Source organism: Argentina silus (genome assembly GCF_951799395.1).
Source record: "Argentina silus genome assembly, chromosome: 10".
NCBI lineage: Eukaryota > Metazoa > Chordata > Actinopteri > Argentiniformes > Argentinidae > Argentina > Argentina silus.
Genome location: NC_139664.1, coordinates 19,359,813 through 19,381,980, shown reverse-complemented (window position 1 = coordinate 19,381,980; position 22,168 = coordinate 19,359,813). Strand labels below are relative to the sequence as shown.

General features: G+C 41.4%; 1 protein-coding gene across 1 annotated transcript; it reads left to right on the top strand.

Annotated features, from left to right (window-relative positions):
- Positions 1-4,389: 4,389 nt before the first annotated feature.
- On the top strand, positions 4,390-11,038 carry sri (sorcin). The gene is made up of 8 exons (XM_083679575.1): positions 4,390-4,516; positions 6,220-6,312; positions 6,894-6,963; positions 7,160-7,203; positions 8,301-8,448; positions 9,638-9,751; positions 10,166-10,224; positions 10,479-11,038. Exons 1-8 carry the CDS (start codon positions 4,469-4,471, stop codon positions 10,503-10,505), a joined length of 603 nt encoding a protein of 200 aa, XP_083535701.1. The 5' UTR covers positions 4,390-4,468; the 3' UTR covers positions 10,506-11,038.
- The last annotated feature ends 11,130 nt before the right edge of the window (positions 11,039-22,168 follow it).

The window sequence follows — 22,168 nt, the reverse complement described above, 5'->3', positions numbered from 1 at the left end:
CTATGCTCTTGAGCTGGAAAAGCACAAGACACTATCGCATCACAGACATTTGGGAGGGACAGCATTATACTAAACACGTAGGCCTACGCCATCTTAAAAAACATACAACAGCAAAACATTGCCACTTGTAGTTCACCATGTAGAATGCAATCCTATGAAATCAATAAAATTCATTTTTTTCAAGTCTGTACATCACACTAAAAAAATCTTACCATTTCAAAATCTTTGCTTTTTATAAAATCATCTTACCATTCTCTGCCTGAGTCCCGATGCTGATGACATCTGAAAGACGCTCCTGGACGCTTTCCCTGGAGGAGGACTTGTATGTCTCTGTCAGGGATTCCTCATCATCTGCATCCCAACATAGACTACTGTCACAAGAGGAGTTGGGGGAGGCCACCCAGTTCTTCTCCTCCATACAGCTGTAATCCTCCAGGTAGGTCTCAGCTGGGGGGCTGTGTGGGAGACTCAGGAAGGTCTCCAGCAGGTTTTTTACAGCCCCCTCCACAAAGCTGTACATCAGCTCCATGTGGGACTGGTCCGTGGTGTCGTCTAATCCCCCTGTCAGCTTGTCCACGGCGGAGTCTGAGGAGCATCTCCTCATCATGGCGATCTTGGCTTCCTTTGATTCCAGGAGGATCCGCGCCACATGGGAGATGAGTTTCTGGGAGAAGCCGCGGACATTAGTGCTTTGGAGGAATGCCTTCAGGTCCTTGGAGGCCAGGAAGGCATGCATGGGGCAGGGAGAGCTCCCTCTGGATGAGTCTGTGTGGGAGGTGGGGGTGTTATCCCCCTCGTCTACAACCACAGGGACCTGAACATTCAGAGTGAACAGACGCTTGAGGTTTACTTCCACAGAATTCTCCACCTCCGGGCTCAACTTGTTTGATGGAATAGGGTCATTGACCTTCTTGGTGCCATCCAGGACGAAGGTAACAATGTTGCTGGCGGCCATGGTGGTTGTCGGGGTGGAGCGCCGAGAGGATGAGGATGAGGTTGAGGATGGAGACGCCTGGCCAAGGTCGATGGATCCAGGGGTTCCAACGCTGCCCTCTGTGATGATCTGAGCCAGGATCATGATCAGATTGGCCTCTGGTGAGAGGAGCTCACCTCCACTCCTATGGCCTGAGGAAGCCCTACTTTCCATTGATGTCTGGCTGCAGTGGGAGGAAGAAGACCTCCTTCCACGCCCAGAGACAGGCCTTCTGCAAGGGGAAGCACTGCGCCCAGAGATAGGCCTTCCAGATACCTCCTCCCCAGCAGTCAGACTGCCCTGCGAGCTCAGACGTGGAGGAGATTGGGTGACATCACCAAACAAGCCCAAAGACCTCTCCTCCAGCACTATTGCCTTTTTATAGGCGTCGTTCACTGTGTCCGAGCAAATGCGGCTGAGCCACTCGTCGGACAGGAAAAATGCTGGGTGCCTGTTCTCATCCCTGTCAGATGACACAAGGGGGCTTGGTGGCAGTTGGCAACTGGTTGTTGCACCCTGGGTGGAATCCACACTCTCCGGTGACATGGACTCAGCCTGACGATACATGATCATTCACATGAGTGTGACTTCAAGGTTAAATCATAGACACATTATTATTCAGTGGCCTAGACTAGCCTAGCTAGTGCCAGGTTTACACGACAAGTAGGCCAAGTGGTTTCGTTGTTGAACGAATGCCAGATTATTGTGGTGGTTAGATGTTGAACTGCACTTTGTTTAGCCTGCAGGTTAGGCTATGTGTAGATTGTTGGGCTAAAATGTAATATTATGTTTGCAATGTCTTCACAGCATTACCACACTTTGAGATTCTTCCCTGCAATGAAAAGTGCTCTACGAATTCTATTAATTATTATTAGCATTATTATTGACATATAGCCTTCTCTACATACATGTACATGCTGGTCTTCTGTTTCCACATATGTAGATTGTTCATCAATTATTCACTCCTGGATTAACGAAAAGAGAAAAGTGAGAAAACATACCAACAGAGAACCTAAGCGGGGAAATGGAACGGTTGAGGATAAACTTACAATGTTGATCGTAATTAGCTATTTGCTGAAGGAACATTGATGTAAAACAGAGCAAATCTGTTTCTACGATGACAGCTAAGCAGTATCTGAAAATTACTACAAGGGTGACATGAAATATCATTTGATTTATCACATTTCGTGACAACATTTCGTGACAACATTTCGCCCTTTGATGACGTCACAAATAAAAAAGAGAGGTTGCGAGCGCAGTCTAGTTTTGGCCACCGATGACGGTGCCCCTCCTCCGGCAAGCCATTTCAAAAATCATCGGTAGACTTACTTGTCTCCAGTCCACTGGGTGGCAGTCATGTATTTGTATAATGGCTTGACAACATTTCAACAACAAAGGAGAAGAAGAAATCAGTCTTATACGGACGTGGCCCTTTCCTCTTGGACCTGCTGCAGTGCTGTTACTGTATAGCTTCATTTTGTAACAATGAATCGATGCTCCTTATGATGTTTTTTTGTTTGTTTTATCATAGCATTTTTACTGTTATTATGGTATTATTAATTGGTAAACATTGTTTGCTATGAAATCCGGTTCCAATAAGCTTTTTCTTGTGTCAATGAATAATACACACACACACACACACACACCCTCGCCGGATCAAATCATTTTGAAATATGTTATCCTATGACATTTATTATCGTGGCTTAAAGCCCTCAGCCTACTAAGATACTTATTGGACATTTAATAATGTTGCAAAGCGTTTTCACAACAGCCACTCCCACCTCTACACTCATACTATTCCTCCCTTTTCTAAATCTTGCTTTTTAGATGTCTCCATCTTGTTTTTAATACATGATCAATACATTTATTTGAGTCTTTGCTGTTGTCATTTTCTTTTGGTGAAAAGCATGTTGTCATAATATGAATGCATGCAGTAAATAAAATAGTGATTGGATAAAATGAATGACTTAAGTGTGCGATGGGATGGGATGTGAGTGCATTGTGTAGAAGACTACGGTGTATCATGCACATCATCCAAGCATGGACTTTGTGTCATTATTATTTCATAGCTTTACTTTGAAAAAGAGTCCAGTATAGTAGCTACATATCCTCATAGCCAAAAGACACACCTGTACAGTTTCAACCTGAGGAATATGCATCAGGAATATGCATCTTTATATACACCACAAACAATAATTTATTGTTGTAGTTGATTTTCATAAATCAATCAATCAATCAAAAGTTATTTTATATACATAAACACAATGGAATGTGCTTCACAAAAATATAAAAGCACTTCAAATATGGCACATACAGTAATGTATTTTACTTTTATAGACAAATACAGAGTAAAAACCAGTAAAAAAAAAAAAAAGGTTTGGACTGAGAATAGAGGACTGATAGTTGGACACGTTATCACGTGATGATGGTGGACTCAGAGACTAATGCAATACAATTCAATTAATAATTCGAAATTGAGGTCAACATCAAAAATCCCCTAGGTTTCTAGCTGAAGATTTCACGTTGGCAGACAGACAGCCAAGACTGTCCTGTGTTGCTACAGTGGAGCTAGCAGGGCCTGTCATTCAATTGTAAAACGTTCTTGGAGATCCAACATCTAATATCTTCCAAGCAATCATTAAGAGAAGCTAAACTGGACGAATCATGGCGTTTAATGGGATGATGTAACTGGATGTTGTCTGCATAACAGTAAAAGTAAATATTGTGTTTACGGATAATCTGGCCTAGTGGTATCTCATGTATAATGAGAATAAAATTAGGACTAAAATGGAGCCTTGTGGCACACCAAAGTTCACTTGGACTAAGGAAGAGACACATTTTCCTCGATCAACAGAGAACTGTCTACCTGAAGCGGCAATACTGTTGGAAAGGGCCTCTGAACATTTACTGGCTGTAGCAGAGTTAAGAAAGCGAGAGAGAACAGGAATATCCTGGATTGTGGGTAAAATTACATGAAACAGAATAGCTGTATGGTCAGACACATGAATATCTTTTGTCTCTACATCATTAATAGTAAGACTATAAAAGTGCAAGGTTGAATAGAGTGGTAATAAAAATGTTTGGACTTGGAAAGGTATTTGTGTACAGTCCCCTATGCAGTGCTGCAGTCTTTCATCAGGGTAATTAGGATAATAGAATAATTTGAAACCCTTAAAAACACACATAATACATTGAGAGGATTACATGTTTATTTCCAGATGTCGTACATATAATGTGTGGTTCCTTTATCCATATTTAGTATTTCTAAATGCTTAAACAAATTTAACGTGGGCTCTTTTATTTTGAAGAAATCCTCATTTACAAACACCCGAGCGAAGTGGGCGGAGTTCCACTATTGTCGTTCACAGACCACAGATTCATTGTCTCGCGGGATGTCAAACACTCCTTCCTTTCAATTTAGGGCAGGGCAAGTGGATTGATTCAGAGAGCCTTCAACATTTTGGAGCAGACAGTGTTATTATTTTATTCAAAAATATGGCTTATCCAGGATATGGCGCTCCCCAAGGCGGATACCCAGGAGGGGTAAGATCTTCTTTATCAATCATCCGATAAGGACAAGTTTACTAATGGCAGATGACTATTCAGCAGTCGCTGCATGCCTAGGTGTCCGGATGTTCACTTTTGTCTTTTGATAAAAAAAAAAGTCTTATTTATCTGGCTTATACAACACTGTTCGGTTTTTGTGGCATCTTGCCAAGCGTATTGTACTGTGTAATACACAGCGTTATTTTACCATACCAAATATAATTTGTTGGGCCTGCCATGAACAGCAAGCCCCTCGCTAATGAATCTCATAATGTGTGGCCATTTAATGTTGCATTTAAGGTGGCCCCAAATGAGGATATTCTATGTTGAAGTTGCAGTCTTGCGAGGTCTGAAAGTGACTGTGAATCATCGCCCTACACCCAGACTCTGATACAAAATGTTACAATGAAACAAGCGCGCTAGGATTAGATAAAAAAGAGTCGACTTTACAAAAGTGTTGCGTAAACATTCCATGCGTAGGGGGAGGGAACAGTAAAATAAACTACTTTTTGCACAGTGGTACACGCTTCCTCTTCGGTGTGCAGTTTGTGCCAAAGTACAGTAAACATACATTGATATTTTTCCATGACGCATTCCAATCCCTAGTTTTGGGTATGGGGGTTTATAGGCGGGTCTTTTATATACAGGACATGAAGGCATTTCCCAAAAGGGAGGCGTGGTTAGTTTTGTACAGGAAACACCTCTAACACAAATTAAAGTGCAATATTGTTGCTGCCCTATGCCCAGTAGGACACTCCTATGTGTATTGCAATAAATAACATATCATGCGAATCACTTTTAGACTTTTGACCTCCTGGGCCTCCTATGTCAGGGTGAAACATAGTAGCCTAGTCTTGTGTTCATGTAAGTGTTGAGTCCCAAATCCTCAATCTCAAACTCTTATGCACAAGTTCACCCATAAGGAACTGAGCCCCCATCAGACTGGCTTTTAATTTGCAGCATTTTCACCCTTGATTGTTATAGTAGGCATATCTCTGAGAGTGGGCCCTACAAATGGTGCATATCTTTCAACCACTTCTCTGCCTGAACTGTCAAGTAAAAGAAGCCTAGGCTACAAAGTTGCAATTTGAATTTAGTCCTACTGTCAGACTACAACACTTTACAATAGTGCCTGGTTGGCTTCCAATATAATCTGGTTGTTCTTTGAAAAATTAATTGAGAAGAGTACTCAGTGTGGTTTATGACCACATGTTGGCTTAGTTTTGCTAATAGCCACACTGCCACAGCGCCTGTAGCACTGGAAAAGTAACTTATTTAGCTTGGGGCAGTTCTGTGTAAAATAACCCATGGCCAAACATTTGGAAAAGATCTACCAGAAAAAGTCTTTAAAGGTGTTTTAGAAAAACATCAAACCTCATTTAATGTTCAAGTATAGACCCCAGTCAACTTATATTTCATATTATCAACAACTTATATTATCAACACTTATATTTCTTTTTTAGGAAATGGTTTGGCTTCTGTAAGTTTAACATTGCCCAGTCTCCAGGTCATTCTGTTAGCAAAAGCCCACACGTGTAAGATATTTTCAAATTTCTCTGCCTCATGAGGAGCGATGATAATGAAAGTTAACAAAAGTAAGAAGTATAGGTAGAACTACCAAATACTTAGTGTTTTTACTGATATCGATTTCTGTTACCATGGAATTGCCCTTCTCTGACTCTCTCTCTCTCTCTCTCTAGTATGGTGCTCCCCCTGGGGGTCCTGGTTATGGAGGATTCCCTGGTCAGCAGCAGGACCCTCTCTATGGGTACTTTGCTAATGTTGCAGGCCAGGTAATATGATTTGTATTATATATGGCCAGGTAATATGATTTGTATTATATATGGCCAGGTAATATGATTTGTATTATATAAGGCCAGGTAATATGATTTCTAAGTTGTATTGCTTCACTGTTGGCACATCTCAACACATGAAGTTTGAATATACACAGGTACTTGCACTGTACTTGCGTTTGAGGAGGAAGTGGATGTTTTTTTAGTCCCGACAGTAGCTGTTCATCTTATTAGAGGATTTTTTTAGTCATATGTTTCATATGCAACACAGTAAATGCATACAATTACATATGAATACATTGCCCATGTAGCCTAATCATAGCCCACCCCACTTATTTTTTTAAATAATAATCTTTTATTATTCTATTGTTTGTGATGTGAGCTGCTGTAATGCCTTAATTTCCCCTCAGGGATCAATAAACTATCTATCTATCTATCTATCTATCTATCTTTTGGCTAATAGATATTTAGTAGTGGATTTGTCCTGATATGAAATGAAAAAAACAATGCTTTTGTGGTTTGAGTCGTACTTTAATAAGTTTACTTCTTGTATTTCCCTTTCTGTCTCTTGACAATGGAAGGATGGGCACATATCAGCTGAGGAGCTCCAGAACTGCCTCACACAGTCTGGCATCTCTGGTGCCTACAAACGTAAGAATATCTCCATAGATTTCATAAGTGGCGCAAATAGAGCTAAAGGTAAAACATGATGAAGGGGTTCCATAGGTCTACCTGTAATGACCAAAGTGCAACCTCCTCACACCAAACAGTCTAGTGTTGTCTTTTAAATTTCAGTTTTTTTATGACCTTTATTATTAATTTTTCTTATTATTATTATCTCTGACAGCTTTCAACCTGGAAACCTGCAGAATGATGATCAACATGCTGGACGTATCCTTGGCTAACCAATCAGAGAGACTGTGACATCAGAGGGATGACCAGGTGGAGGGGCTGGGTAGTTTACTGTAGGGAGGTGACTGAGCTTGAACACTAAGGGAAGAGAAGTTTAGACGCTGAACTTGTCTGGGCCGTGGTGCTTGCAACATGGAGCTCTTGAGTTGTGGGTTTGCTATGGGCCATATGCTGTATATTCAATATACAACCATTAAGCATTAAAAATGATGAGCATTATAAGCAAGTTTACTTGTTTGTAAAGCATCCATAAACAAATTAATTTGTAAGCATTCATAATGCATGGTTAAAGGTTTCCAGTATTTAGATTTGAGCTTTTTAGTTAGTTACCTCTTTGGATGAGTCATGGTGTTGTGAAGGTGGGGCTCCAAATGGAAACATCATTTGGCTTCAAAACATCACTACCCACTGATGCAGTGGTATGGAAACAAAAATACATGCAGAGTCGGTGGAAGTTAGAATGGATGAGGAGAAGTTAAACACACTTCTCTGGTGGAAGTGAGAGAGAATGGAATGGATTAATGCTGCGTTCAGGAAGAATATATATATATAATATATATATCAGTGTGTGTGTGTGTGTGTATATATATATATATATATATATATATATATATATATATATATATATATATATATATATATATATATATATATATACATACATACATACAGCGGGTGAAATAAGTATTGAACACGTCACCATTTTTCTCAGTACATAACTTAATTTCTGAACTTATTTGTTTTGGTTTCTTTGTATGTATGGATTACTTGGGTTGTTACCAACATCTGGTGAAAATGTCATGTCAATAGTACCTTTGGAAATATATTTACTGAGAAAAATGGTGACGTGTTCAATACTTATTTCACCCACTGTGTATATATATAAATATAAATAAATAATAAAAGGAAACTCTGAAATGTCCGATTTGGAAACTCAATGTACAAAGAAGATACCTGAGTTTCCCACTCAGAGTATAAGAATCATAATCAATAGGAAGATTTAGGAAATGAACTTAATAATTCATTTTAACTCAGAACACCTCATTGTTGTTCCTTGACTGAGGCGACTCCCTCAGAAAGACATGTCCTGCACTATGGGCTTCAGTGAGTTCAAGGAGCTGTGGGGTGTGGTCAACGGCTGGAAGCAGCACTTCATTTCCATCGACCGCGACCAGAGCGGGACCGTGGACCCCCAGGAGATGCACCAGGCGGTCACCTCTATGGGTACGTATGGGTACAGATAATACAGTACAGACAAAAGAGAGAGCAGTGTTAGCTTTTTCCATAGAGCATCGAGTAACACCAACCGCAGCGGAAGTTACTATTTGGCTGACTTGGCTATAACAACTGTAAGCTAAACCAACAGCATTACTACTACTAACGCTAGTATTCACATACTGATTATTCACACAGTTGAACACGGTCTAGGTTAGCGAGTTCGATTGCTATTTTTTGATAGCCTTACCACAGACTCACAATAGTTGTAGGGTGGGCAAAATGGCGTGATTTTATGTATTATGGTGTCCCATACATTGTTGCTACACTGACTACTCCTGAGCACTTGCGCTCCCTTCATTCAAACTCACTTTTTAAAAGTTTAAACAACCTGATATACGCCAGGTTGGTTAGAGGACAAATTTGTTATATGATATAATTAAGAAGTAAGAATAGTAGTTGTCAAGTAGTTTCTGTACAAAAGTCCTTGGAGGACCATTTGCATACCATAATACACTCTGATAATATATCAACATTGCCCAAATATGCTTCAAAACATGGTTACAACTATAATTTTTAGTCCTTGCATCCTTCGTTCTAAGAATATGAATTAGAATTTGAGAGAGGTTACATTTCTCCAGCCCCATCCCTTAACTGTTTACAAAAAAAATGTCAGTGTGACCGCTTTGTTGACATTTGAATCCCAGATTGTCCCTTTTAAAGCAAGGTTTACAGAAGATTAATCAAATTAAATATATACTTTTGATATTGAAGTATAGGACTGTTCTGTATGTAAATGTGAGCTTTAAAATGGTGCTAAATGGCCATGATAAATCAGTAGTGATCAAGGAATGAGATCACATGACGAACATTTAGTGAACAGCGCTGTTTTGGTGCTTTCCAAAAGCTGGTGTTGTGGTCGAGAATTAGGCTTTATGCGTCATTTGTATATTGATGTATATTTGTTTGTTTTAATGGTTATGTGCACATTTGCCACTATTAGAAAAATTTAGCATATTATGTGTTCTAATTTTCCATGTCACCAAAATGGAATACAAATAGAGAGTGATAAGGAGCCCCTATAGGAGTGTGGACCACCCTGTTTTTGCATTGATGCCCAAATAAGATACAAAAAGGTCATGACAGGTACTGTCAAAATAAATGAGAAATGTTTGTTTGCTTGTGTGTATGTATAAAGGTTATAGGCTGAGCCCTCAAGCCATGAACGGCATCATCAAGCGCTTCAGCAGTCATGGGAAGATCAGCTTTGATGACTACGTGTGTTGTTGTGTGAAACTCAGGACCCTGACTGGTGAGTGAACTGTGGTCCCAGACTTCTTGGGTTAAAAAAATAGGAAACACAAAAGAGAACAGCCAGAAGTAGGATCAGGTAGGGTTAGCAATATAATCTATCTAGTGATGAATATCTCATGACTAGGCCACTGGGTTTTTCTTGACCATGTGACCTCAAATTCATTATCTCCATATTGTCTTCATACTGTACCAGTGGACGTAGAAGCCAAGCTGTCAGAAACAAACGTTGCAGTAACCTTCTATGTAAACAGTGACAGTCTATGCATTTCAAAGTGATTTGTGTTTGCACTTGAGCATTTTTTTTAAAAATGGGATTGTGTGTGACAGTAGGATCAATGTGTGCTGGTGCGGGTTATAGCTGTGTGTGTGTGTGTGTCATTGTTTGACCGTGATCTCTGTGTGTTTGGTACAGATTTGTTTAGAAAGAGGGACCCGGCTGGACAAGGAGCGGCCACATTTCAATATGATGATGTAAGTCTCTCACATGGCTGTGAAAATGAACCACTGACAAATTAATAATGGTACCTCAATGATTAACGTTAATACGTACAGTTGTTAGTTGCTGAGTATTTATTACTTTTGGGGTGCTTTAGAACACAGTGCTTGTTATTTTTAAAATGTCGTCCAGTTGTATTTGCTTACTGTAATTCACTCTGATATAAAAGCAACTGCTGCATGACTAGAATGTAAAGTATTGTAACACTATTCTCTCTCTTTCCTCTCAGTTCATCCAGTGCACAATGAGCACATAAGAGACGAGGCAGAAGGAAACAGAGGGACATCTCTTTTAACTCCATAACACCAGTAATTTAGCATGTTAATTTGTTTTGTTTCATGTATTTTTAATACTCACAAGCAGCTGTTCTTTTTTATTGCGTTTATACAAATATGACCAAAACCTCATTATCACGTTTCATTCTTACAGTTTGAAGGAAATGATTACAAACATATCGTAACCAATGAATAGAGGAACTAGATATTAGCAAACATTAACCACTAGTGTGCCTATGAACAGATGTATAATCACTGTATGTTATATATGGTATGTTTGTCACTTACTCCATTTTGTGAATGTCGTAAGTCTTCATCGTGAATAGATATAACCACTGTTATATAGTATGTATGTCATTTTGTGAGTTATCATCTGTCATCATGCTAATCAAGATAAGCCAAAACCTGATGCTGTTGTACATGAATTGAAGCTGAGGGCTAACTTCACTGTATGTGAATGGAAGGAATAAACCCACAGAATCTGGAGGACTGATCAGATTGACAGTTAACAATATTCCTCTCAACTGTTCATTGTCAGGTTGTTGATTACTGAATACACTCTGAACGGGGAAACCATACTAATAGAACATTGAGGGCCAGATTCACTAAGCATTTGCACTAGTTTTTTTCCAAAGGAGGTAGAGCCAACAAGTTAAGAAAAGGAAGGAGACAATGAAATCAAACAAAAATAAGACATTTTAATTTGATGTTTTATCCTGTATTGATTCAAACAGGTGCTTAGTGAATCAGGCCCACAATATGAACATCTGTCTACACACTGACTCGGTGGAGGACTGTCTGACAAAGTGTGCACCTCTCATTCAGCTAGAGCCAAAACAAAGGCAATGTCACAAGGTAGAATACAACAAATCCATGTAAAATACTTTTTGTTACAGCGAACATAGTATATTTCGGGAAGTCCAATGATTGTTAGATAGGGCATACACATTTTACTTGATAACCTTTGATTTTTTCCTGAGCTCTCTGCCAAACAAGGACGAAACAGCAGTCTGTAAGTTCACAATCGTTGGGCTTCCCAAAATATACTATGTTCGTTGTGACTTTTTGTAGATTCGCTTTTTTGTATTTTACAGAACTTGAGTCTTTAGGTCTCAGACAGGGCTACCTCATCATGACAGCATGGTTCCAAATCACCTCCGCTACACTTGTATTAAAGAAACATCCCATCCACAGAATCTTGTGGCTATACTCACTCAGTGGTTGTAGTTTATTGTTATTTTGATAATTAAATGTGGACAGAACAGTTTTAAGGAACGCAACGGTTATTGTAACCTTTTTTGTGCAGGTATGTATGAGGCCTTAGTTAGTTACTTTGTAAGTTTATTTTCTCTGGTGCCCAAAAAAACATGGTCTCATCATGTGGTGCCTCTTAGTAGTCATAGTATATAAAGACAATTCAGGACCAAGAAAACAAACATGGTGAAGAAAAGAAAGATGGAATTCATCATTCAATTCAATAAGGATAACACAGTCTAATGAAAAGTAAGAGGATCTTAACATATCTATTTAACAAAAATGAGGAGATGGACGACCAAAATCAAAGGTAGAATATTCCATTAGAAAGTAAAGTAAACAGATTTGGGTTTATTTACTATAATTATCCAAAGGCACATTCACAAGCACAATGTGTAAATACTATTCCTCCTTACCTGTGGTATAAGGTCCATTATACACACATATTAATATTCTAATACCTAGGACCAGTTGCAGAAACCTATACCTAAACTTTGACTGTTAGTCAGACTTAGGATCAATGTCTAATTTCACCTGTTGCACAACAGTGACTTAAGGCCCATTCCCACTACAGCCTATAACAGTATAACTATACAATTACAGTTAAAGTTACAGTATAACTATAAAATAAATTGTTCTAGGAGGCAGTTTCAATTTACGGAGGAGCACGGTCAGCTTTCCTTGCATATCTTTGAGCATGTTGGTGGTCACTTCTAAATACATAGGTGTTTTAGAAATAGGGAGACTATAGAGAAGGATGATTTATAAGACGACGAATAAGTGCCCCTGTTACAGTTGTTTCTGCTTTTGATGCCAATATCAGATGTGTGTTAAACATTCAAAACACTAAACTCAAAATGGTTAATGGTTTAAATCAAACAATTACCATTAGGTTAAAGTAGAGATTCTCAGCATTTATTTGATGTGTACATATTGGTTTCACCATTCAGAAATTGCAACACTTTTTATGCATAGTCCCTCTATTTCAGGATACTGTTGTGAATGGTGAATTGGTTATGACTCTTACTCCAGAAGAACAATGTCTGACTCTGGACTGTCCAGGTCAAAAAGCAGGTCATGTGGTTTTTCTTTACTGTTCAACTTTTCCTAGACCTCGTTTGAAAACATCAACAAGTTCAAAGTAAGGATGGGAGGAAAAGTCACATGGAAAGAAATTAATCTGACTTTCACTCTGATGTCATGTGAAGCAATTTGTATAGATGTATTCATTCACCAAGCTTACGAAAAACAACACTGTGATGCTACAGTGGATATTAATAAATGGGTTAATAAGTGTTTTCAGAGTATTTTAACCAGTCAAAATATTTCATTTTCGGTGCAATGCATTATGGGGCGAAATTAACTAACACACTTCCGCAAAAGGTACATCCATGAAGCCTTGGTAAAAGGTAATAGGAAAGGAAGGTTATAGCTCCTTTCCTTCATGCCTTTTATAATTCTGTCGTTCTCTGCCCTGTAGTCTGTCTCCTCTGGCCCTCTCCATCTGATCCTTGGGCTCCCTCTGCTGGACCTCCACTGGGGCTGCAGACCAAAAAAAAGGAGGTCAAAGCTGTGCTTGCTCAGCCTCTCTCTGTCCCTCTCTGCTCCCCCTCTCCACCTGACCCTTGGGCTCCATTGAATTGACCTCCAAGGCGTACACACACGCACGCGCACACACACACACACACACACACACACACATATATATATATATAATTCACCCCTGTGCACCACTTTTTGTCAGCCACAATATGAGCCTCTCCCCTGCCAATCCCCTCCCTGGATGAATCACAGGTGCATAACGGCATTGGAAGCAATCAAAAAGCTGGAAAATCGGCCACAATATGAACCTCTCTCTGCCGCATGTCTGCTCACCATGCCAATGTCTACACATCCCCTGAATATTGTTACAACAGTTCAGCCGTTTTGGTTTACCAAGTACCTTAAAAAATGTGCATAAAAATTAAGAGATTCTGATTGAGATGCGGCTTTTGGTCACATCAGGTTATGTCGCAGATCATTGCTCTGTGACTAAGTTAAGTTCATAGGTAATACAGTTTTGATTACATTTAGTAAATATCGCATTCACGTGTCCATAGACGATGTATGGTGAAGACCAAAATGCTAACTGTTTTGATGAATGCTAGTCTAACTTGAACATTCTTGTACTATAAGCAGTTGCAACATACATCAGAAACAACTAACAACAACACTGCTGCTGGTTGCGACAGCTGTTGAATGTGCTGCCCCGCCACCTAGTTTCAAGATGTGGATGGATGGATCAGAGCTTGGCTACGATATTTGCTGACATCAAATCAATAAAGTAAAACATTTAGTAAACACTATGTGGTTTGGGTGTGATTACAACTATTTTCGTTGAATAATTAACAACGCTAAGCTGTAGCCTAGAGGACTATGTGAAAGCTAAGCAGATAATCATAATGACATTGCTGAAAGGGGTGCTGATGTAACAATGTATGTCCTAATGTTAATGTATGCCCGACACACCATAAATCTAGCTTGCTATCCATGGTAGTGTGTAAATGATCATTTGCTGTATCAGCCGGGCTCCTGGAGGAAAGCCCCTCTCCGTAGCATTCAAAACAGGACAGGAGGTGTGGTGTTTAATGGTATGGGCTTAACACTGTTATGTCCAAACTTTGATGCTACTTGTCTGCGACATTGTCTGCGACAATCGTGTAAATATGCTGTAAAATAGCAATGGCACAATAGTAGGTCCAGCCAGTTAACTGTAAACTCTTGTTGGCTCCGTCCTGGCTCCCTGGTTGTCCACACAAAAGTTGATGTACTCCGTTATGCAGTCTGTGTGTCCATCAATGTCCTCCCCATGCGACTCACAGAGCACATCCCAGTCTGTTGCCTCAAAACATCATGCCTCATTTGCCTCCTTTGACCATCTCCTCAGCATCCTGGTGGTCACAGGCTGCTGCTGGATGATAGGCCTGTAGAAGAGTGAGAGGTGGACCAGGTTGTGGTCGGATCTGCCGAGGGGTGGGAGTGCAGTGGAACTGTACGTATCCTTGAAGTTTGCATAAAGCAAGTCCAAAGTCCTATTTTCCCTGGTTGGGCAAATTGGACCAAACTGTCAAGAATGGTGACATCGACTTATCAAGTCTCAGGCACTGATAGTGACACATTGTCCCATTCCCTCTCTTCAGAAGGAATGATCATATGAGTTCCCTGGCCTGCTATGGTCATCTGACCATTCCCACCACAGAGCTTGGCAGAGACTTGTGCATGTAAATATCCAGCTATCTCTGGGTTATATTGGGACTTGACTAGGAAGGCTTTCCTGGATTTGCTTTGAGATGGCGGTATTGGTCTTCCGTATCACAAGTGGCACTATGACCCTTACTTGTCTGTCAGTAAAGCGCTCGAGTTGAGATTCACGAAGTGAATGGACATTCTTACATATCTTGTTCGGGTTGATACCAATCAGCTCCTCCAGAGGGTGTGACAAGGCCCTGTTGCAAACTACTTTGCTCCCTGAGTTGTCAGCAACCTCATCATCATGAGCCTCGTCTGCTCAATAACAATAAGCGATCTGTAACAGACAATCAACAACAACATTGAGATCATATGAGTAATTGTCAGTAACCTTGCCCAACCTAATCATAAATTAGATAATGACAATTGTACAGGCTCTCAAAAGATAAGTAAAAGGAAATTAACACACGTCACTGATGGGTAGATGGTTGGCGTGCGTAGAATGCACATTGTTTATGGACTGCCAATCCTCTCTTGTTTGCATTCAAATTTCACTGATCTCAACAGGGAGTGAATGTCCACAATATCTTTGAAAGGTCGCATGTTACCTGCAGTAGCTTTGCCTCAGGAAGAGGGTTAGAGCATGTCTCCTTCATAGCCTGAGTGTTAACCAAATTAAACAGCAGGTGGCTCGTTGGTCTAGGGGTATGATTCTCGCTTAGGGTGCGAGAGGTCCCGGGTTCAAATCCCGGACGAGCCCTCCTTATACAAAAAAATTATGAACGAAGTGATTGGAAATGTACACTGCATGACTGATGTCTATGATAACAACATCCACAAAACAAAAAAATAGGAATTCATTGTGGAATTCAGAGACATAAGCAGAATTGTAATATTTTTTGTGGTCCTCTGTGGCTCAGTTGGTAGAACATGGCGCTAACAACGCTTAGGTTGTGGGTTTGATTCCTGCTGGGACCATATATACTGAAATGTATGCACACACTGCAATGTAAGTCGCTTTGGATAAAAGCGTCAGCGAAATGGCATATGTTATTATTATATTATTAAGCACATGCTAAGGTTTGGGTAATTTTCCTATTAGATTTCCACTCTTGTCCTGAATTGACTGATTAAGACACCTACACTATGGTTATTGCTTACATTTACAGTAGGCCGAAGTTTAGAATTTGGCCTTTGGTGTGACGATGTCGCAGGAGTACCGCGACGGCACCCAGGAGTTTTATTTCAGGTCATTCACCTCGGCAAAACAACCACCAGGAGGCATCGTTGAGCATGATGGATATGTTTACATTGTCAAAGTGTCAAAGTGGCTTTATTGTCAATTCTTCACATGTCAAGACATACAAAGGAATCGAGAGGACGTTTCTCACTCTCCCCCGGTGAGACAGATAAAGTGCCCAGGCACAACAGATAACACATACTAAACGTAAAACATTCAATAAAAATAATTTAAACAGTGCAAAAAGAGCAGTCAGTAAAGACAGTAAAGTCAGTAAAATAGCAGCCAAATACTGTGTATTATGTATAAAAAAATAATAGTGCAATAGTGCATTGTAGCAATAGAATAGTGGATTGTCCAGAGTCCGTGTGTTTTGGGGGGGGGGGGGGGGGCTGAAGGGTTGGGAGGGGGGGTGATGGTTTCAGCTTCCTGACAGCTAGGAGGATGTGGCTGGGGGAAGTGAGGGGAGAGAATTTAGCTTCCTGACAGCTTGGGGTATGAAGCTTTTCGTGAGTCTGGTGGTGTGGGCACGGAGGCTCCTATACCTTCTTCCAGAAGGCAGGAGGCTGAACAGACTGTGTGCGGGGTGGCTTGCGTCGCTCACAATCGAGGTAGCTTTTCGGGTGAGGCGGGTGGAGTAAGTCTCTTGCAGGGAAGGGAGTGGGGCACCAATGATCTTAGCAGCTGTGTTCACAATGCGTTGCAGTGCTTTCCTACTGTGTTCGGTGCAGCTACCGCCCCACACAGTGATGCAGCTGGACAGGATGCTTTCAATGGTGCCTCGGTAGAATGTTGTCAGGATCGGTGTGGGAGCTTTCGCTCGCTTCAGCTTGCGGAGGAAGTAGAGGCGCCGCTGGGCTGTCTTCGCCAGTGATGCGGTGTTGGTGGTCCAGGAGAGGTCCTCACTGATGTGCACCCCCAGGAATTTGGTGCTGCTCACTCTCTCCACAGCAGCACCATCGATGGTCAGTGGTGGGTGTTCGGTGTGCCCTCTCCGGAAGTCGACCACAATCTCCTTCGTTTTGCTGACATTCAGCAGGAGGTTGTTGTCTCTGCACCACGTGGTCAGAAGGTTGACCTCCTTTCTATAGTGGGTCTCGTCGTTCTTGGAGATGAGACCCACCAGAGTTGTGTCGTCCGCAAACTTCACCATGTGATTGGTGCTGTGGGTTGATGTGCAGTCGTGAGTCAGCAGGGTGAAGAGCAGGGGACTGAGCACACAGCCTTGGGGGGCCCCTGTGCTGAGTGTGATGCTGCTCGAGGTGTTGTTGCCGACTCGTACTGCCTGTGGTCTCTCGCTGAGGAAGTCCAGCAGCCAGTTGCAGAGGGAGGTGTTGAGCCCCAGCTGGTCCAGTTTGCAGATCAGTTGTTGCGGGATTATGGTGTTAAATGCTGAGCTAAAGTCTATGAAAAGCATTCTCACATATGAGTCTGCTTTTTCCAGGTGGGTGAGGGCTGGGTGGAGAGCAGAGCAGATTGCGTCCTCTGTGGAACGTTTTGCTCGGTATGCAAACTGAAAGGGGTCCAGGGTGAGGGGGAGGATGGACTTAATGTGAGACATGACTAGCCGTTCAAAGCACTTCATGATGATGGGGGTCAGTGCTACCGGGCGATAGTCATTGAAGCAGGATGGAGCGGATTTCTTTGGCACAGGTATGATGATGGAGGTCTTGAAATGTGATGGGACAGCAGCTTGACGCAAAGAAGTGTTAAAGATGTCCGTGAAGACATCCTTAAGCTCCTCTGCGCAGTCCCTCAGCACACGGCCTGGGATGTTGTCTGGGCCTGTTGCTTTGCGGGGGTTGATGGTAGAGAGTGTCCTCTTCACACTGGCAGCAGACAGGCACAGGACCTGATCGTGGGGGGGGGTGGAGTTTTCTGTGGGCTTGTAGTGTTTGTTGCTTCAAACCGTGCAAAGAAGCTGTTGAGGTTGTTGAGCAGAGAGATGTTGTTGTCGCAGGTCTGTGGCGCGGGCTTGTAGTCCGTTATGGTCTGAATGCCCTGCCACAGGCTCCGCGTGTCTCTGCTGTCCTTGAAGTGGCAGGTAATCTTATTTGTGTAGTCCAGTTTTGCTTTCTTGATGCCACGGGACAGGCTGGCTCTCGCTGTTCTTAGGCCATTTTCATCCCCGGCTCTGAAGGCTTTGTCTCTGGCCCTCAGCAGCCGATGGACAGCCCCTGTCAGCCATGGCTTCTGGTTAGCCCGAGTGATGATGGTCTTTTTGTGGGTCACATCATCAGAGCACTTACGGATGTAGGAGAGGACAGTGTCTGTAAGCTCCTCATTGTCCGTATGGTTGTTCTGTGTGGCTGCTTGCTTGAACATGTCCCAGTCTGTTGTTGCAAGACAGTCCTTGAGAGCAGACCTGGACCCCTCCGGCCACACAGTTATCTCTTTCCGGACCGGTTTTCCGACTTTCACTCTGGGCCTATATGCTGGCATTAGCATGACAGTGATGTGATCAGAGAGTCCGATGTGGGGGAGGGGGGAGGCCTTGTATGCTCCTTTGTGGGAAGTGTAGACCAAGTCCAAGGTGTTTTCCCCTCTTGTTGGGAAATTGACATGCTGATGGAGTTTTGGTAGGACAGTCTTAAGGTCAGCATGATTAAAATCTCCAGCGAGGATGGTAAATCCATCTGGGTGTGCTGTCTGTTGTTCACTGATGGCCTGGTACAGTTCACAAAGTGCCGCATTCCTGTCACTGTTGCTGGAGGTTGGAGGGATGTACACTGCGGCTAGCAAGACCGCAGTAAACTCCCTCGGCAGATAGAAAGGACGGCACTTTAAAGAGTACTGTACTGTACTGTACTGTACTGTACTGTACTGTACTGTACTGTACTGTATGAGTTGTTTCAAACACGCTGCGTTTTGTATAGTATGTCATAGCCTTGGTAGACTAAAAAGTTTGGTTTAGCTTGTATACAACAGCTTAACTTTAAGGTGGCGATAAGAGCTGTAAAGGACGTTTGAATGCGTCTGCACTGTGCAATGCGTTTTGGGTCATAGCCTCAGTAGGCTAGAAAAGGTTGGTCTAGCTTGTATAGCTTAAATTTATCTTAAATTTTGCCTGCATTGGATATGCATACTGCATATCTGGCAAATTTATTCAGCCTAAGACACTGGCACTTGCCAATTGTATGAATCAAAAAAATCACTGACAGGTTTGTGTGGGGATCTTGATTGTCCTCCATCTCACTCAATATGACGTCTTATCATCGTCATTATCACAAACAAACAGGATAATTTAAAATACATTCCAATACATTTCATAAAGCTGATTAATACTGACTACTGAATATTTTAATATATATTTGTATTCTATTTGCAGCTTCATGTAAAAACTCATGATGAACGAATTATTTGAGTATTTTATCACAAGATAGATAAGGATGACTGTATATTTACCTTATCACTATACCGTGGCATGTTGATAGCTGTTCATCTTCAAGTATAAACTTCACTGCAAATGTTGCGTTTTTGATCAGTGTGTGACATTACGGAATCGATCCACCTCACGTCATAATGCCTGCATCCCATGCTGCAGTCTGAAAGTAGCCCCACGGTGTATTGTACTACTGATAGGCTTTCTAATGTAATAGAATAATAATTAAATCATTAAAGGGTCTGGAAAGTCGACATTAAATGGTTCCAATTGTGTTTTGTGTTAAAGTTGAGTATAATTTTAAACATCCACCAAAATGTTAATCCAAGAAAACATCAATAACTATGATAAAACACATGAACTGAACTACCTGGTCAGACAGTTCTGAGGCCTATATGGGCGTGGACTTTGCACACTTGATTGACAGATCCTTTTCAAAGTCTCCTATGTCGCACAAACAAACAAACTCTATGGCTAGCTACAGATGGCGCTAGCAGGGAGAATCGGTCTCATTCAGTCATATATGCATGAAACTTCTGACAAGGCAGAGGTCCCACCATGAAACTTGCATTCTGTGCAAATTGTTACAGAATGGTGAGTTTAGCCTGTTTACCAGATCCACCATCGCCTAGCAAAGGGGGTTGTAATGCTATGATTAGCTAAATAATGTTAGCTAGTGCATAGTATGTGGTTTGATTCTAAAATGTTTTGAATGTAGCTAGCTTGCTGCGCTATCATACATGACATTCATCTATTAGATGTGCTTATAGTTCTGTCCTTTAATTACCAACTATTTAGCTACTGTTGAAATGTGTAAGTACTGAGCTAATTCAATGACTTGGCTAAGATGCTTATAGTTATGTCATAGTGAAATAATGTTCTCAGTTGATTTCCATTGATTGAAATGAGAGCTTTCATGAATCAGCCAAATTATTTGTTTGTGTTGATTTAAAAAAATATTATTCACACATTCGACTGCATTAGGCTACACTCCTAGCTCTCCACTTTGCACCCTATTATGAATCGGCATCACCTCGAAACTCCTAAACAATCCCATCCTTCCTGTCAGTCTCTACAGTCTCTATCCCAATAAAGCAGAAATGCCCTAAAAATAAAAAATCATGAATGGGGAACAGTAGATCAGAACAGTTCCTACCATACAAAAGTGTCATTGTCTAAGGGAGGAGACCACATTCTCAGACAACAACCCGGCCCCCCTCCTATTTGGGTGGAGGCCCTCCAGCTTGAGGAGGGTATGCCTCGCCCAGAACAGGTTAAAGTTGTTGACAAAGGGGACGCTAATTGAGGCACAGTAGTCTTTTAGCCAGGTGCGGAGGGAAAACAGCCTGGACCATCTCTCGAGACCCCTCTGGTGGGTGGGGAGGGGCCCCGAGATTATGACGCGTTTCCAAGTGTCCAGCAGAGAAGTTAAAAGAGTTTTATAGTCTGCCTTTACGAGCCCTGACTGCTCAGTTCTGATCTCATTGGTGCCCATATGCATGACAATGTTGTCTACTTTGGTATAGACGATCAGGATGATGGAGAGTTTGTGGTGAAGGTCACGGACTGAGCACCAGGGAAAACGTATACCATATAGAGTGGAGGTGGTTGTGTCATATCACATCAACATCGTATTACATTCTGAAATAAATATTCAACGTAGCCAGCTGCATAATCTCAACATTATTTTTTTGAGTACATGCAACTACTAATAAATATTGTTACATTTACTTACATTTATACATTTACTCTACTGCAACACCCATGACCTGTACGAGTTCTGTCATATCCCAAAAATACTACCCCAACAAAAAACGTGAGTGCAGGTGAAATACAGTTAGAACCAACATCACAGGTACATTAATTAGTGAGATAATGCAACAAAAAGAACAAAAGTAATGCAATTACTAAATGTATTAGTATCCGTTTATGTTCATGCAAGTGTTTTGTTATGGTGGTTGGACTGGCACTCACTGGTGGGAAGTGTGTGAAAATCTATTGGCCCAGCCCTCCACATTCCAACTGCTGTTGCCAATTAAGGTTTTTCACCTTTGAGGAATTTTGTTGTACACTCTGTTAGAATTGTCCAAGTATTTCCAAGTATTCTATTTCCAAATATTCTATGTGTTCAAGTGTTTATCATTTGTCTTCTGCACCGTCACACCATCAAGACTCAGAAACCTTAAGTGTGGTTTGCCTGATTTTTGTATTGCGTAACCGAGAAAGCTTGTTCCCCCAGGTCCTACACACATAATCACATAATAAATTCCAGATGTTCAGTTTTGCATTCCATGAACAAAGCCCTGGACAACCACTCTCTCTCTCACACACTTGAATGCAGTTGCTATGACAGCACAGAAGTGCTCTCCTTGAGGATAACTTAAATCAGCTCTCAGAAACTGTTGACTTGGTTGTACTGTATCAGCACTTAAGGACACTTGTTGATACCACACTACTGGTTAATGGAGACTTGGGTCTTATTGGTCTGGGGATTGCTGCTTTCTGTGCAGATGGCACATAACAAGCTAAGTGGCAGTAAG

Excerpts from the sequence above, each read along its gene's own strand:
- sri (XM_083679575.1), top strand. The coding sequence starts at position 4,469 with ATGGCTTATCCAGGATATGGCGCTCCCCAAGGCGGATACCCAGGAGGG. Across the intron at positions 6,313-6,893 it reads TTGCTAATGTTGCAGGCCAG|GATGGGCACATATCAGCTGA; the intron begins GTAATATGATTT and ends TGACAATGGAAG. Across the intron at positions 9,752-10,165 it reads GAAACTCAGGACCCTGACTG|ATTTGTTTAGAAAGAGGGAC; the intron begins GTGAGTGAACTG and ends TGTTTGGTACAG.